The sequence below is a fragment of the Sturnus vulgaris genome, chromosome 15, assembly GCF_052056855.1.
Source record: "Sturnus vulgaris isolate bStuVul1 chromosome 15, bStuVul1.hap1, whole genome shotgun sequence".
Classification (NCBI taxonomy): Eukaryota; Metazoa; Chordata; class Aves; order Passeriformes; family Sturnidae; genus Sturnus; species Sturnus vulgaris.
The window spans coordinates 18,820,673-18,837,870 of record NC_142257.1 but is presented as its reverse complement, the minus strand read 5'-3'; the positions used below and the strand labels follow the sequence as shown (position 1 = coordinate 18,837,870).

The 17,198-nt window shown below is 50.6% G+C and overlaps 1 protein-coding gene across 1 annotated transcript; it reads right to left on the bottom strand.

Annotated features, from left to right (window-relative positions):
• Nucleotides 1-418: 418 nt before the first annotated feature.
• DELE1 (DAP3 binding cell death enhancer 1) lies at nucleotides 419-16,925 on the bottom strand. The gene is made up of 11 exons (XM_088173910.1): nucleotides 16,810-16,925; nucleotides 16,608-16,719; nucleotides 16,196-16,316; nucleotides 15,752-15,895; nucleotides 9,491-9,546; nucleotides 7,784-7,877; nucleotides 6,923-7,065; nucleotides 5,913-6,071; nucleotides 5,019-5,111; nucleotides 1,626-1,782; nucleotides 419-818 (listed from the first exon to the last, which is right to left on the bottom strand). Exons 1-11 carry the CDS (start codon nucleotides 16,908-16,910, stop codon nucleotides 562-564), a joined length of 1,437 nt encoding a protein of 478 aa, XP_088030036.1. The 5' UTR covers nucleotides 16,911-16,925; the 3' UTR covers nucleotides 419-561.
• Nucleotides 16,926-17,198: the final 273 nt, after the last annotated feature.

Below are 17,198 nucleotides of genomic sequence, written 5' to 3'. Positions count from 1 at the left end.
TGATGGCAACACAGAGCCAGCCCACGCTGTGCTGCTAGCAGGGGCACTGTGGGGACTTGGAGAGAGACAATTGCCTCAGAGGGTGTGGGCCAGGACAATCCCAGGGTTAGTTGCCAATGTCCCCATATGGTGGCTTGTAAACCTCCCTGGGGGACCATGAGCAGGACACGCAGGGCTACTGGAATTAGAACCCCAGATCACACCACTGTGAATGGTTTGGGCTGGAAGGACCTTAAAGCTCGTCTTGTGCCACTCCCTGCCATGGCAGGGACACCTTCCACTGTCCCAGGTTGCTCCAAGTCCCCATCCAGCCTGGCCTGGGACACTTCAAGGGATCCAGGGGCAGCCAGAGCTTGGCTCTAATACAGAAATGCAGGTGCAGAAGTGTGGAAGGTAAGAGGAGAAGAGGACTTGGTGATGGAGGAGATATCACAAGGTTTATTCTCAAACCACAGGTATTTAAAAATACCTCCTGTTCCATGAACAGAGAGTTTTCTCTTTCCATTCACTGCCAGCCTGGTTCCTTGCCCTCTTGCCTGCTTGTGTCACTTGCTGCCTGCTCTAGTGCCAGCACTGCTGGGGCTCCCAGCCCTGCAGCTCCAGTGGCACCGTCCTGGCTCCCAGGGCGTGGCTCCACCCTGCACTGCTGAGCAGCATCACGTGCAGCCTGCCTGTGCTCCAGGACTGGGGCAGCCTGAGGCCACACTGTGCTGGCTGGCTGCTCTGGAGACCTGCAGACACAGGCTCAATAGTCCAGAAATTGGGGCTGGAGGAGGAGGCTCTTAATCCTGAAGGGAACGGATGCTTTGTGTGCACATCTGAAAGTACAGACAAACAAGGTGTTAGTGACATTGGCAAAGGCTGGACATGATCATACCACAGAACCACTGAATGAGCTGGAAAGGACCCCTAAGGATCACTGAGTCCAGCTCCTGGCCCTGCACAGACACCCCAACAATCCCACCTGAGACCTAAAATGTCTAAATGCTTCCTGAACTCAGACTGTACCCACTGCCCTGGGGAGCTTGTTCCACTGCTCAACCATGCTCTGGGTGAAAAACCTTTTCCTGGTGTCCAACCTGAACCCCCCCTGACACAGCTCCAGCCATTCCAGGGTCCTGTCCCTGGTCACAGGGAGCAGATGCTGGAGCTGGCCCTGTGCTGTCCCTTAGGATGATGCTGAAAATCACAATGAGCTCTGCCCTCAGTCTCATCAGCTGCTCCTCACAAGGTTTCCCCTCCAGACCCTTCCCCATCTCCGTGGCCTCCTTTGGACACTCTCTAATGGTTTAATGTCTGTGGTGCCCAAAAGTGCCTGCAGGACTGGAGGTGAGGCAGAGCAAAGCAGAGCAGAGCAGGACAATCCCCTCCTGGCCCAGCTGGTGATAGTGGGCCTGGTGTCCCCCAGGACACAGTTGGTCTTTCCAACAGAAATGCTTCTGTGACACATCACACTATGGGAACAGCTTCTCAGCTGCACTGGGAAGAGCTGAGAAGGAGAAGTGGTGCCTTCCCTACAACACAAAGAACTCCTTTGTTCTGTGGCCCTGTGCCACCCCTCCCCTGGCAATACAAGCCCCATTTTCACGGGGTCACCTCCCCATGCAGTCCCCTACCCCTGGTACCTTGCAGCTCCTGCTCCCAGGCCTGCAGTCTCTCCAGGGCCTGCCTGTTCCCTGCAGCTGCCGACTGCTGGTAGTGCCTGAGTGCTTCTGCCAGGCTCTGCTGCACTCCCAGCCCCTGCTCGTAGCAAACACCCACGTGGAACCTGCTCTGGGCATCCTGGCACAGCCACCAGCCCAGGAGAGCAAACAGAGAGACTTTAGCACCTTCTTCAGAGTTTACTGCTCTGTCTTTGGTCATCTTGGTAAGTTTACTGCTCTGTCTCTTCAGTAATTTAGTCCCCTGGAGAGCAGCAGAATCTCTGCCCTGCTCCTTCTTATCCCTTTCCAATTAAATTCAGTGATTTCCCTTCAACACCCAGGGCTGTGGCAGGGCAACAAAGGAGCAGCTGGCTCTGCAAAGCATCCCAGTTGTCTCAGAGGTCAGAGCTGAGGTGTCCTGGGCAGTGTCACATCCTGATCCCACCCAAACTCCGAGCACACCCTGAGACTGCCCCAGGAGAGGTCAAGCCCAAGTCTTGGAAAAACATCACAAATGGCACAGAGGCACTTGCTGCCAAGGGTTGGGAAATTCCCCTTTAACACAAGAGTGCAGCACTCTCCTGCTCAGCCCCACCTCATTCTAGTCCAGAAGAAATCTCAGGCAGCAGAGATGAAATAAATGAAGCAAATATGCAGCAGAGAAAAAGCACCTGAACCACTCAGACATATGTAACTGCTGGGAATGAACTGGAAAGCAAAGGCTGGCACTGCAGTGAAGGCAAATCCAAACCCATTACATGTTTATGTGTCAGCTGGGCACTTTATCTTTGAGATCCAGTGGGAGGCAAAGGGTGTCAGAGAGCAGGAAAGCAAGATGTCACTCCTGAAGACATGAAAAAGATTGCATGGACTCATGGTCACTCAGACCTTTCCAGCAGCACAACCTGAAGAGTGTGACTGCCACAAACATGATCTAAACAAGGCTCTGCAAAAAAAAAAAAAAAAAAAAAGAAGAAGGAAGAAAAAGAAAAAAAAAAAAAAACAAGTAAGTAGCAAGTTTTAATAAAGCCACGAGAAAAGAACATATTGCAAGTGTTGCTGTCTGGGATGTAGCTGGTAGAGACAAGTGAAGAACTCAGTGAGTGGGTGCTTTGCAAAATGTTGCAAGTCTCAGTTTATGACAGCAATAAACTCCTTTGGAGATGAGATAAACAAGTTGAAGGATTGGCACTTCAGCTGTGACAAGAGATAGGGTTCAATCAGGAGAGCTGCAGCACCATCTCTCCCAGGATGAACACCTCAGAGCCAAGACTGGAGCCAGGAAAGATCCTCAAATTAGCAGGGCAGAAGTGACTGTGACACCCTTGGAAATGAGAAACAGAACTCTTTAATAGGGCTTTATATTCTGTGGCTGCATGTAGGAAATCAGGAGGATAAAAAGTGGGAAACAAAGTAGAACACGCTTCTGGTGTTGGAAAAACACTTGTCAGAGCTCCCAGCTCGGCTCCAGCAGAGAGAACACCCAGAGAAATGCTGAATCCATGACTTTTTGTGCTGTTTTCCTTTTCCTGGATTCCTTCTAAACAGTGCTGTCCTTGCTTCATCCATACCCAGTGTTCTTTCAGCCAACGAAACATAAATTCCAGCTCCAGGGTAATGGGAAATGAACCTGCCCTTGGAGCTCTTCTCCCAGGAAAATGGGGACAATCAGGGGACCCACGATCAGCCTTGGCCTCAAGGCTGAGGCTCTGCAGCATCCACTGAGCAGCAGAGATGGGGAAGGATGCTTGGGGTCTGAGAAGTTTGACCAAAACAAGGCAGGGGTGCACCTGAGGGCCTGCAGTTACCTGCCAGATCTGGGGTTGTTAAGGCATTACCAGTAAATGCCAATCATCTGTTTAATGGGATAACTCAGTGTGACACTGTTCAGCATAAACCTCAGGCTGGGAAAAAAGAAGCCAAGGATGAAGCTTAGGAGAGATCTTTAGCAGATTTAGAACTAAATACTGAGTATTGTGATGTCTGAGCTGCTGTGGTAAGTCAGGCCTTGTCCCAACAGACTGAGGGTGTCTCCATGCTGGAAAGAGGGTGAAAACCCAAGTGGGAAAGTTTACAATGATGTCACACCATTCAAAATGGTCAAACTTACTATAAAGAATTAATGAAAGAAGATCTCACACAACTAAGGAGTGGGCAACACAAAAAGGAACCAGTATTGCCAAATGCAAAGTAGTGCTTATAGCAAGAAATGTGGGTTTCACACTGTGACAGCTCCCTGAGACCATCTCATCACTGCTCAGTGCCAGGAAAAGGGCAAGCAGGGCCAGGAATTATTGGAAGGGAATGCAGAACAAAGCAGAGGAGCTCATTATGTGAGATCCATAGCATACCTCCATCCTGAGTCCACTTTTAGTCTGAGCATCTTAAAATGGTCAAAGGAGAATTAGAAAAATAGACAGAAGACTGACAAGCAAAGTAGAACAGCTTAACTACACAGAGACACAAACTAAACCAGCACTGTGCAGCCTGCAAAAGAAATGACTCAGAAAGGACACACTAAAGGGCACCACAACCACAACTATTAGCCAGCAGAACAGGCAATAGCTATTCATTATTTTCCATTGCACAAAAGCTGTGGGAACTGACGTTAAAATGAACAAGTTCTTCAGGAAAAAAAAAAAACAAAACAACAAACTCTGGCCATTACAATGCAGCTGAAAACAAGGGGACAATGGGAAGAAAGAGAACTGTGGGATGCAGAAGCCTGGCTGCAAGACATGGGATCCAAACTCCTGCTCCTCTAAAGGCTGCTGGGGGTTCAGGAGAGTGCTGTGCCCACACTGTGACACTGCCCTTCAAAAAAGAGAAGCCTGGGCCACTTGGGGAAAGTGCAAGCAAGATTCTTGGGGGTCTAACACGACCTGTGAAGACAAAAGCAACAATGGGGGAAGGCTGAATGGACATTCAAGTGTTTAAGTCAGTTAAAGGTTAAGTATGTTAAAGGTGTCTGGATTAAAAAAATAAATCCAGAAATAGTCTTTCCATCCTCTCTATAAAAGGAGAGAAACAATGGGCCAATTCTGAAGAACAGATATGAGATAAACACAATGAAGTTCTCCCAGTGATGCAGTAGTGAAAGCTTTTGACTGAAGAGGGTGTAGATGCTCCATAATGGGAAAGCTGCACAATTCTGGAAGCTGCACACAGGCACTGGTGCTGTAGGAACTCCTCCAGCCCAACAGGGCTGTCTCTGTGGGGTCTGTGCCCAGGCCCTATCTCCTCTTCAAGAGGCACCAAGGCTCCACTCTGTCCCTTCACACTGGGCAGTAAAATCCTGACACTCACTCCCATTCCAAAGAAACCCTGAAACCCTGCAGATCCCAAGCTGAAGACAATCCTGGCAGGATCCCTTACCCCACTGTTTGCTGCCTGCAGCAGGTACTTCAGACCTCTCTTCTCCTGGGGCTTCAGCCCCCTCATGTAGAACACTCCAAGATAAGCCTGTGCCTGCAACAAAACCACACGGTTCAGATCAGCCAGGATTTGAATTATTCGTTTTTTTTACTGATTTTTCAAGCTGCTCAAATGCTGGGGTTACTGTGGCAAGGTGGTGAGGACCCTGCCTGGGCAGGGCTGCCCGAAGAAAAATCAGCATGACACAGTAAACACAAAGAAATCACATTTGAGACCCAGAGTATCATTGCAAACTGGCTGTGGGAGTCAGAGCCAGGGAGGTGACCTGTCCCCAAGATCCAGCACATGCACCCCCTGAGCTCCAGGAGGCACAGGCACTGCCAGCCTGGCATTCCCAGGATGAGATGGCACATGCCTAAATGCATCTCCTGCAGTGGGAAAGGAGGGCAGGAGACACAGATCTGCACAGATGAGTCATCTCAGAAAGTCACAGATACAAAATGAGGATCTGTTCTTGCTTCAAGCACTGCAAGTTCCTCCAGCACAGCGACCTGTACTCTTGGAATTGAGAGGAGATGAAAACTGAGCTGTGTTTTCACAGCTCTCCCAAGCCAAAGGTTTAATGTAGGAGCTCCATTAACAACAGACAACCAATGTATGGCTCGGTGGCCCTGTGTGCAGGCAGGGCTGTCTCCCAGACACTGCCAGGAATATCAACAGAGAATCAGAGAATGGTTTGGGTCAGAAGGGACTTTAAAGCTGCTTTAGTTCCAACCCCTCTGCTGTGAGCAGGGACAAATACATTGGAAGGTTTTTCCTCCCAGTGCCACATGCTGCTTGCTGGGATGTGGCTCCCAGCCTTCAGTCAGAGCTCTCTGACCCGTGGACACCAACCTCTGTGATCCCAGCCCCTGCTGCTTGCTCCAGGAGTGTCACAGCCTTGTGCTGCCTGTCCCAGGGGCTGCCAGGGCCGTGCTGGAGCAGGAACCTGGCATAGCGGTACTGGGCCATGGGGTGGTGGCTGCTGGCTGCCTGGCAGTAATAAAAACCTGCCTGAGAGAGAGAGAGAAACCCAGGTAAAACATGCCCTGAACATGGCATGGCTCCCTTAGAGCTTCACCTCCCTGGCTACACCCATCACAAGCTGCATCCCTCCCCAGAGCCCTCCCATGCCAGAACTGGGTTAGGTGACAGTGGACTGTGACTATCTCAGAGCTCTGGAACCACCCTGCCTGCTGGAGATCACCTGGGTCAGGTGGGACAGTGGAACCACCCCTGCCTTGCTCCACTCAGACACCCTGAGCTGAAGGGGGTGGCACTGGGCCAGCCATGACTCAAACCAAGCTGCCTTTGCAGCTCTTTCCCAGCTCCAGCAGCTGCTGGCCAGCTTGCACTAGGTGGCAGGCTGCAGTTGCAGGAGCCAAACTGGAGATCTGAGCAGCCCTGGGATGTGCAGTGGTGTCTTAAATACAGCAACATGACAGGTTTCTCCTTGGAACCCCGCTGGGTGCTGGTAGCACAGCCTGTGCACCTGGAGAACCCTCAGAAGCTGAAGGAAAGGGATCTCAGAGCACCTCTCTGAGGGGACTGGTGACACTGAAAGCAGCTCTGCAAAGCTGTAATTTTTATTATTTCCAGCATTTTCTACTGAGTCTTCAGAGCCCCCAGGGAATGGGCACGGCCTTGAGGCTGCCAGAGCTCCAGGAGGGGTTTGGGTAACACCCCCAGGGATGCAGGGTGGGATTGTTGGGGTGTCTGTGCAGGGCCAGGAGCTGGATCTGGGATCCCTGTGGGTTCCCTCCAGCTCAGGCTATCCCATGACTTTCCCACCCAGCTCCAAGCACCCAGCACAGACCCCTCTGCTGTTGTGTGCTGCCCACACCCGACCCCCAGGCCCTGGATACCTTTTCCAAGTCCTTTTCTGTGCCTCTGCCATGCTCATAGCACAGCCCCACGTTGAACTGGGCTTTGCTGTAGCCTCGATCTGCTGCCAGTTTGAAGCAGGTGAAAGCCACCCGGCAGTGCCCCGCCCTCATGCTCTGGATGCCTGAGGAAAACACAGCCTAAAACCACGGAAAACAGGGAAAAGCACCCAGCCACAACCCAGCCTCCACTGCAGCAACCTCCCCCACAGCCACTGGGCCTTCCTTGGCTCACACCAAGTGCTCTGGGCCATTTCCAGCTGGCTCACCAACCCTCACTCCACAGTTTCTCTAAGAAAAATGGCAACACTGCATTTTAGGGATTTTTCTGGGCTCGTGGCAGAGAAGGATCACAGGCTAACACCACGTATGGCTCACACAGAAACAAGTTGCTTTTCAGTGCTGCAACTAGTGGTGTATATAGGGCAGGGAACTTTTCTTAGCTCATTGCATCTTCCTTCTGCTTTTCTTAGAGTTGCAATCCTGCAATTGCTTTTTCAGCTTGCCAGGAAAACTGTGAGCTCAGACAATAAAAGAAGGGATACAAGGATATGACATCTTGTGTTGCAAAAAAGACAGAGATGGCTTAATTTCCAACTACAGATGTCAGGACAACAGTGCAGACTTCAAGCAAGCCTGGATTGAAATATGCTGAGATAAATCAGGTGGCACGATGGGACAAAGGGCAATAAATCTCTCCAAGCACAGTTAAAATTGCTGAAAGGAGGCTTCAGCTTGGGTATTTGCCATCCCTGCCTTCTCACAAGACCTGCAACCATTTGGAGGTCCTCCAAGATGAGAAACCTGTGGTTTAAGGGCAAAACAAAACCAACTCCACATTACCAAGGATATTCAAGGCAATGGAAATATCAATTCGGAAAATCTGCTGCAATTGGAAAGCGGCTTCCTCTAAATGCCCTCGCTGAGCTGGGTCACCCTGAGGAGTCAGAGAAAAAAAGCTATTAAAGACAGCTAAATCATATCAAGCCTAGAGGAGATTCTTGCTTGGAAAACAAGCAAGTGAGACCTGTTTGTATGGCAGTTCAGTCATCAGGAGGGTGAGGTCATGTGCCCACACAAAAACCTTCCTGTCCTCCACAGCCACCTCGCTGGGGAAGCTGGGTGGACATTCCTGCCCTGCCCTCTTGGCCAGGGAACTTGGTGCAGCCTCTCAGGCATCATCAGGACTTTGAGAATTCAGTAAATAGCTGATCCTGCTCACAGCAGAGTGCAGCTCCTCCCCAGGGGCAGCACCCAGGTAATGGCTGGAGCTGAGCCAGCAGGCTCAGCCTGGATTTTGGGAGTTTCTTCCTCCAGATGGTGCTGGGACACTGAGCAGGTTCCCCAAGGCTGCCAGAGCTCCAGGAGCAGCATTTGGACACTGCTGCCAGGGATTGTTGGGGTGTCTGTGCAGGGCTGGGAGCTGGACTCATGATCCTTGTGGATCCCTTCCAAACGAGAATATTCCATGATTCTAAGACAACTCCCCACTCCAAAAATAACATTACTCCTTGCTCCCTCCCCCACATGACACCCAGAGCAGAGTCCCTGCCAAAACATCCTCACACTTTTGCATGTGCCTGACCCAATTCCACCTGAGATCTGCCCCCAGCTGGACTGAGCAGTGCCCAGTGCTGCTGAAACTCTGCAGGGCACAGCCAAACCCTTCCCTCCTGGGCTCTGGGAGGGGGCTCAGCCCAGCCCAGCTCCACGGGGAATGGGGAAAATGCCCCTTGGCACCCACAGCTCCATTGGGGCTGCTCCATGACCCAGCTCCAGGCTCTTCCTCCAGCCCTGCACCTCCCAGGATGGGGAGATCCACGCTCACCCCCTCAGCAGATCAAGCAAATTGCCCTTTGGTGCCTTTTGCAGGAAGTCACTCTGCTAAAAACTGAATTTTCCTCACTCTGTAAAAGCTGAATTTACCTCCTCTCTGCTCACAGTGTCCTTGAGCGATTGCTCAGCCGAGCAATTTTTTTAAAAAGGGAATTATCTCCATCTAAGATGTGAATTGCAAAAAATTGGCAGGTTTAATCACAACAAGAACAATAATATAATTTAAGGCCTTGTGACTCTCGAGCTGATGCACTCTCTTCAAGCCCCAAGTGCTTCCCTCTTTACCAGACAAGAGCCAGCCCTGATTTGCAGCATTTGGAGTGACACCACCTTCCTCAGTCATGGGTTGTCTGGTAAACACCAAAATAGCAACAGCATGTAATCACCTAGTGAAAGATTGCATCAAAATGCAAATCCACAGAACACACTGGTGCTGCTGAATTTATTTTTTTGTTTGGTTGCTTGGTTTGGTGTTTCTTGTCATTTTCTTTCAGTGCTTCTCTGCCAGCAGTGCTGCTCCACAGATACCTCAAAGGATGGGGAAGGCAGTTTGTAAATCCTGGAATATTCTGGCTAAAGCAGAGGTCAGTATATCCCATCTCCCCTTTTTTTTTTTTTTTTTCCCCTTGTGTGTGAGGGCTGTGCTTGGGGTAGCTCTGGGATGTGTTCCTGCAGGGAAGCTGCAGACAGAGGGGATGGAAAATGAAACCTTACCTTTGCACTGTGGAGAACTGGCCCCACCCTGGAGCTCACAGGGATTTGGAACTCCCCTGCATTAAAAAAAAAAATCCAACAAAAAAGCAAAGTTTAGCAGTGCTGCATCTTTACCTCTTCTCATCCTCCCTATTCCATAGCTCCTTCCTAAAGGTCTGATCTCCCATTCAGTGAGGGACATCAGAACCAGGAGGAATCCCAAATAATCTGAGCTCTGGAGCAAAAGCAAGCTCTGGAATCCAGCCCTGTGTGGCTGCAGCTCCTCCAGAAAGGCCCCTGGTGTTGATGTGAAGACACCAGAAGTAGAGAATCTCTTGCTTCTCCTAAATGTTCCAGTAACTTGTAATCACTGCTTTAAACCTCTGTGCTTCATTTCAAATTAAAGTACTTCTACTCTGGGTTTCTGCTCCCAGGCACTGGCTCTTCTAGGTTTTTTCTTCTTTACTAAAAAGCCAATTCCTCCTTTTGAAAGTCCTGACACCACTAATCAGCCCCTCTTGATTCCTGTCTGTGATTCTAAAAAGACTGCACCATTCATGTCTTTCAACTGCAGCACTTTTCTGCCAGCCTTGGTTAATTTTATGACATTTTGCTGCTATTCCTGAATTTCCAACAGGGTTACTGAGGTGCAGCCCCTCTCAGCAGTGTCACAGGAGGGGTGACATTGTCCCCTCAGAACTGATCCAGCTCCCAGCTTGCCCAGGGCATCCCAGCCAGCCCTCAGCTGAGCTGCTGCCTCCCCAGCTCCTTCTCCTTGCAGGGCACAGCTCTGCTTGTGCCAGGGCATGATCATCCCTCTCAGGTTCACTGACACAGCCACTCTGTGACCAGTTTCAATCACAATTATCTGACAGAGCATCTCCAGCCTGAGCTAAGCCACCTTGCTCAGAGCAGGATTGTGCTGGCACTGCTTACAGTGGCATTTGCTGTGACAGGGCAATGACCTGCACAAAGATGACAACCTGAGGCCAAGGATTTTTAACCTGCTGGATAAAGCAGCTGGATCCCACTGGACATTTAACTCCAGGTGCTGGAGCCTGATCATTCCGAGCCAGAGGTGTCTCTTCCTCTCAAGCTGTGTGAGTAAAGTAAAAAAAAAATGTCCTTTTAGGGCCTGATTCCTGGATTCCTGGCACAGTTTGGCTCCATGAGCAGCAGCAATGAGGTGTGCAGCAGGCAGGAGTGCTCCCTGCACTGTGCCACACCGTGCCAGCTGCAGCCTCATTATTCCCAGAGAAACAATTCCCCCCTTGGCTCTATTCAAATGTGTGTTATGTGGACAGGTCCCACTCACCCAACAAGCAAGATCACTGTGGCAAACAGAATTCCTATGCAGCATTCCACCAAAAATAGTATAATCTGTGGATTTATTAGCTGTGCTGTTTCTTTGCAGAGCAGGCATCAAATTATCTGATATTTCTCACTGTAAGGCTCTATCGTGTATCTCCCTCGTGATGTAATTTGGGTTTTTGCCACACAAACAACTGCAAATCCCATGGAAAAAAAAATGGTCTGTATTAAGAATTCTCCCACTACTTGTTTAAACAGCATTAGTACATCCACACTTTCAAGAAACTGTACATTTTGCACAGATGTCTACTCCTAAATCAGAGACTCCTGGTTTACTGTGAAAATGTTGTAATTTGGACAAACCACTGAACCATGAAAAATAAACAGCCACTAATTCTGAATTCTCTCAGCCTGCAAAGCACCTTGTGCCCTCTACCATGGGAAACCCCTCTTCACTCAAATCCCCACAGATCAGGGTTAACATCTGGAAAAAAGCACAGGGACCAACTGATCCTGACACCCAGCTCCTGAAGGATCAGAGAGTCCCAGACCAGGTTTGGGTTGGAAGGGAACTTAAAGCTCACCCAGTGCCATGGCAGGGAAACCTTCCACCACCCCAGGCTGCTCCAACCTGGCCTTGGAGCCTTCCAGAGATCTGGGGCAACCCCAACTTCTCTGGGAGACCTGAATTCCCTCAGAATCACCTCTGAGGCTGGGCAAGCCAAATTATTCTTCAGCTTCTGTTAAAAAGATGGGAATATCACAGCTGGAATTTTTTTGTACAACTTTATTTCTCCTCCTTCAAACCCAAGCTATGATGCAGCATTAACTGCACATTCTTTTTTTTTTTTCCAGGCAGTCTTGCAGCTTGCAGTGAGCTCTGGGTGCCCAACGCTCATATCTTCAGCAGTTAATAAATATTTTTGTCTCTCTTCACTGTTCATCCTGGACTAATCAAGTGTTGCTCACAGCTAGCTCCAAATGAGGAATTAATAATCTTCTCCTAGACAGCCTAGATTGCTCATCCCAAAACATCCACGAGAACGAAGTCACAACAAGAGCTGGCCAAAATCCAGCGTTTCTGCCTCGTGGAAAATTTCACTGTTTCCAATTGGTTTCATTGTGCTTTGAAATGAAAACACACTTTTGCAATGTCTGTAATCTCAGAATTGAAATAACGAATTTTACAGTTCTGCCAGGGGTAAAATACAACTCCCCAGGGCATCATTCAGCTGCTGTAACACTGAGACTGGCTGTAATCACCTGCTTGCTCACTCTGTGCCTTCAACTCCCAGCAAAAAGCCTCTGAGTGAGGCAGGAATTGCATGGAAAAAATAAGATGTGAACACAGAGCTGAGGACTTGCTGCAGCAATATCCAGAATGCTTTTTAAAGCAAGTTTTAAGTTAATTTCCTGGAGTTTGCTTTTTAAACAAAGGAACAGATTTTGATCCTACTATTTTGATCCTAGCATCCTCCTTCTATTGTGCTCCAATAAAATTGGAATGGCTCTTGTGGAAAGCTGAGATGTTGGGATCCACCCCACAGATCTTTGCCACAACAACAGCAGATTGTCACTGCACAGAGAGAGCAGCACCAGCAAGTGTGGAAATGAACTGGAACACCCAGAGAAGGGGGAAGGACATGGAATTCTCTCCAGAAGATCCCTTTGCCATTGCTGGCAGCAGCAAACTGGAGCAGGGGAGGGACATTCTGCTGCACCCTGAGCTCTGAGCTCTCATGGCAAGGCTTTGCCACCAGATTCCCCTGCATCCTCTGCCAGGTGCCTGTCCTTCCCTTCCTTCTGCTCTCCCCAGCTTCCTGCTGCATCCTCGTTTTGTCAGCCTCGCCCTCTTTCAGTAGCTAAACACCAGGGGAAAAAAAAAAATCCTGTACCTCAGGCAGGTTTTTCTGTAGAAAGCAAAATGTAGTGAAAGAAAGGGATCATCAAGCTTTACTTTCCACGGAAAGATTCCCAGGATTTCTCACATGACAAAACCTTGCATTTTTTCAGGCTCTTCAGTGCAGATTACCAAATCTCTTCCTCCCTGACTTTTCTCCATAAATTCCCACAAAATGGATGCACAACATAATGTGGAATGTAACCCGAGGACTTCAGTATGGAGCAAAATGAAATGATTTCTGACATATATTATCTCTGACAAGTGACAGTTGGAGATGCTTGGGCACAAAGGGTGAGGAGCAGGGATTATAAAGTCACGCTCTCCCTGGCAGAACTTTCCAGCAATCAGCTGTTCTGTGATCTGAGCAGGAGGCTTGGCTGGACCAATTAAGTCTCATTTCAAAGTGTAATTTTACCTAATCACTTCTTGGAACCCGTTTGTACTTCTGGCCTGTGGCAGCGAGTTCCACAATTTACCTGGGTGCTGGCCAAACACAAAATGCCTTTTGCTTTTTTCTGAACTTGCTACCTGACCCTTCTGTGCTGCCTTTTGATATCAGGATTATGAAAAAGACTGTCCCTATTCTCTTTCTCTCAACACTTTTAGTTTCACAGAGCACCCAGCACATTCTCTGCCACTTTTTTTTTTTTTTTTTTCAGCTGAAGAGTCAGTCTGTGCTTGGATGTAATTGTCTCCCTGTCATCTTTTCTCTGCATTTTTGTCCCTGTTTTTCAGGCAGTGTCTTCTCCTTAAGTGTTCAAGACGTGGCTGCATCCCAGACTCACATGAACCCACAGCACTGCCTTGTCCTCAGCTCCTTCCTTCACCATAATTAACATTTAATTGGCCTCACTGCTGCCGAGCACTGACTTAACCTTATCAAAAGCACATCCACAGTGACTTTAAATGTTCCCTCTGCAAGACAATTATTAATTTGACACTCCTCACTCTGCCTGTGTATTTACAGCCACACTCCCCTGTGCACATTTGTTTAACCTACCTGGGGATTACCCTGGCTTTGGTTCTCCTGCAATCTTTGCCTCTGACTTTCACATTTGACGGTCCTGAAGAATTTTGTGTCATTTGCTGCTTCTGCTGCCTCGTTTGTCACCTCTTTTTTTCCAAATCGCTGCTGACTGTGCTGAACAGGACAGGTTTAACAAAGGACAGGGGAATCCTACAGTAATGGCTCTCCACTGTGAAAACTTTCTTGTGCTTTAAGGAGTTACCAGCCCAAGAGTAAGCCCTCCATGTTCCCTCACATCAGCTTTAATTCTTTAGATAGCTTTGGCTCTGGTCCTGTCTGGATGATTTTGGGAAAGCTAAAAGCTGGATTATCTTGCTCCACATGCCTGTTGACTTCTCCAAAGAAGTCTTAATAGATTTACAACTCTCTCAAGTCTCTGCAAGGGAGCGAGCTGGCCTGAGAAATGGCTTCCTAAATCCTTCCAAGACCTTTGATATAGCCCACTCATCCCAGCATCTCTATCCTGTAGCAGAGTTTCTATCAAACCAGCATCACCTTTTTTGCAGCTCTGTGCCTCAAACCAACACCCATCCACCCCTTTTTAAGAGCCAAGCTGTGCAATCTGTCAGTGCTCACACCCCTGGCCCCAGAGCAGGTTTGAACATGGGATTACAGATGATCCTTGGAGGCTCAGTGATCTCCCAGCTTCTGAAGAACAGCTGAACAAAGACCACGTGGCCTTAGTGACTTGTCACTGTTCAATTTATCAGTTTGCCCAAAAGCTCTTCCTGTTGACTCTCAGCAGGAGCTGTTTGTCAGACACACATTCACTCCAGGATGTTCAGCTGTGCCAACTGCAGGCATTGCTGTCTCCCCTTCTTCCCACCACTCCTCCCAGAGGTCCCTGTCCAGTCACCTGCCAGTGCTGGAGTGCTTCTTAATATGCTCCAGGCTAAAGCAGATGGGTTAAACAGTCTAATTGGCAGTTTAGGTAAATTAACCTGGCTGTTTTCCTGGAGTTAATTAGGAGACATGGAAACAAAATGCCCCATTTGCCAACTGATGGGAATGGTAACCTCTGGCAGGAGAAGGTTTGATAAGCAGTGATGGGCAGTAGCTGAAATCAGCACAGAAGGAAGCCAAAATTCTGAAGGAAGCAAAAAATGGGGAGCAGCTCTGAGCTTTTCTGCAGCACCTTCATTATTTAAATTCCTCCTTGTGAGGGTGCTGAGGCTCTGGCACAGAGAAGCTGGAAGGGATCCCTGAAGTGTCCAAGGCCAGGCTGGACAGGGCCTGGAGCAGGCTGGGATTGTGGAAGGTGCCCATGCCATGGGCAGGGAACAAGAAAAGCTTTAATTTCCCTTCCAACCCAAACCAGTCTGTGATCCTGTGATTTAGCCAACATCTGGGGGTGGTTTCCTGATGTGCCTCTTCTACACCACTACTGAATGTTGTCCCCTTGCCAGCTGTTCCAGCAGGTTTCCTGCTCCCAACAACTTCCCTGAGGCCATTATCAGGGCTTCTGTATCTGCTGAGCTGTGACCTTCCTTGGTGTGACTTTAAATTCCCTATGTAGGACAAGCTTTCCTGGGTGAGACTTCAATTTTGTTGGAGTCTATCTTTTCTATTTTTATAAAACTCATTTTAATAATGTCTTTGATACCTCCTTCCACTGTCTTATCTATGGCAGAAGAGCTCAGAAATGCATCCTCATCTTGCAGGAAGGGAATAATTCCTTCAGTTTCACATCATGGACACCAGATGAATGGTGCAGCATCCTCCTGAATCCTTCTGGCTGCAAACATCTGTCCACAATAAAAGAACAAGACTGGGTGCTGCAATCAGTCTGCTAAGGCAGAGCAGTGCTGGCAAAGCTGTTGTCACCTGTGTTACAGCACAACCTTGTCTCTGCCTCCAGGAGGTTTTCTCCTCCTGTCTCTGGACTCTGATTCATCTCTCTGAAATTCTGCCTTTCCACTCTCACCTGCCTCCCCAGGTGTTAATAAATGGTTGCACACACTCCTTGGCTCTGAGCTTGCCTTGGAGGAGCTCCCAGCTCCTCGTGCCACGAGGATCCTGCCCTGCAGCACATGGCACATACCTGCTTCTGCCCAGGGCTGGCTCTCTCCTCGCCCTGAGGGGATGCCCGAGGAGGAATTCTCTGCTACAGCCTCTGCACTTGCTTTCTGCAGGATCTGGGAGCCCAGCTGCTGGCCAGGACAGCTGGATGAGGCTTCAGCCACTGCTGTAACACAGAGCACAAAGAGCGTGTCTGCTCCAGGCGACAACACGGGGCTGTGCATGTTCTCAGTGTCCTCTGACCACACCGACAAGCAGGGGGGAAAGTTCGTGCGGCAGAATCCAGAATGGAAAACAAAGGTTTCAAGGCACATAGCGTGGGATTGCATCAACTTGTTAAGAAGCAGAGATTCTCCTGACACTCTGCCAGGGCCCAGAGCGGCTCTCAGCCTCTCCCAGCCTCACTGAGCACACACCACCAGGCAGGAATCCCACCCGCCGCCCTCCCTGGGCCACAGCCGCTGACCTGAGGGCTGCGAGGGCAGCGAGGAACACCAGGGAAGCCTTCGCTCCGTCCGGGACTCCGGCAGCGAGCGGAGCCAGGCGATCTGCCGGAGCAGCTGCAGCAGCAGCGCGCCCACAGCGCCCTGCGGAGAGCGGACACCGTGAGGGGAATGTCCCGCTCCAAACCGGGACACCGTGCGGGGAATGTCCCGCTCCAAACCGGGACACCGTGCGGGGAATGTCCCGCTCCAAACCGGGACACCGTGCGGGGAATGTCCCGTTCCAAACCGGGACACTGTGAGGGGAATGTCCCGTTCCCACCGGGACACTGTGAGGGGAATGTCCCGTTCCCACCGGGACACCGTGCGGGGAATGTCCCGCTCCCACCCGGCCCCTTCTCCGCTCGGGGGTCGCCCCGAGGTGTTGCTGCTCACCCAGGTGACGGCCTCCCGCACGGAGTAGCGGGGCACCAGGCCTGGCAGTGCCTGCCGCCGTCCTCCTCCTCCTCCTCCTCCTCGTTCCGGCCCATCCTGACACGCGGGCGCCCTGTAACAACAACCGCGCACAGACGGGAGCCGTGAGGCCGCGCCGCCAGCCCGGGGAACGCTCGAGTCGCACTCACCGAGCCGCACTCACCGCTCGGGGCTGTGCCCGCGGCCGCCGCTCAGCCCCGGGGCACAGGCGGGACGGGCGGGGGTGGGAGCGCAGCGACCCCGGCCCAGCAGCAGCCGCCACATCCCCCCCGCCCCGCCGGCAACGCGCGGGGCATAGAGACGGGCGGAGCGGCCGGGCACACCGGGCACAGCGGGCACACAGAGGATGAAAGGCGGCTAAAGGAAGGGCTGGCGGAGCGGCAGCACGGTCACGGAGCGGGAATAGAGCGGCACGGGCGGCACGGAGCAGGGAAAGAGCGGCATGGAACGGAGATAGAGCGGCAGAAGCACCATAGAGCGCGGGTAGAGCGGCCCCGCCGCCATGGAGCGCACACAGCGCCGCCCGCGCGGGAGGTCCCGTGAGGGCACCGA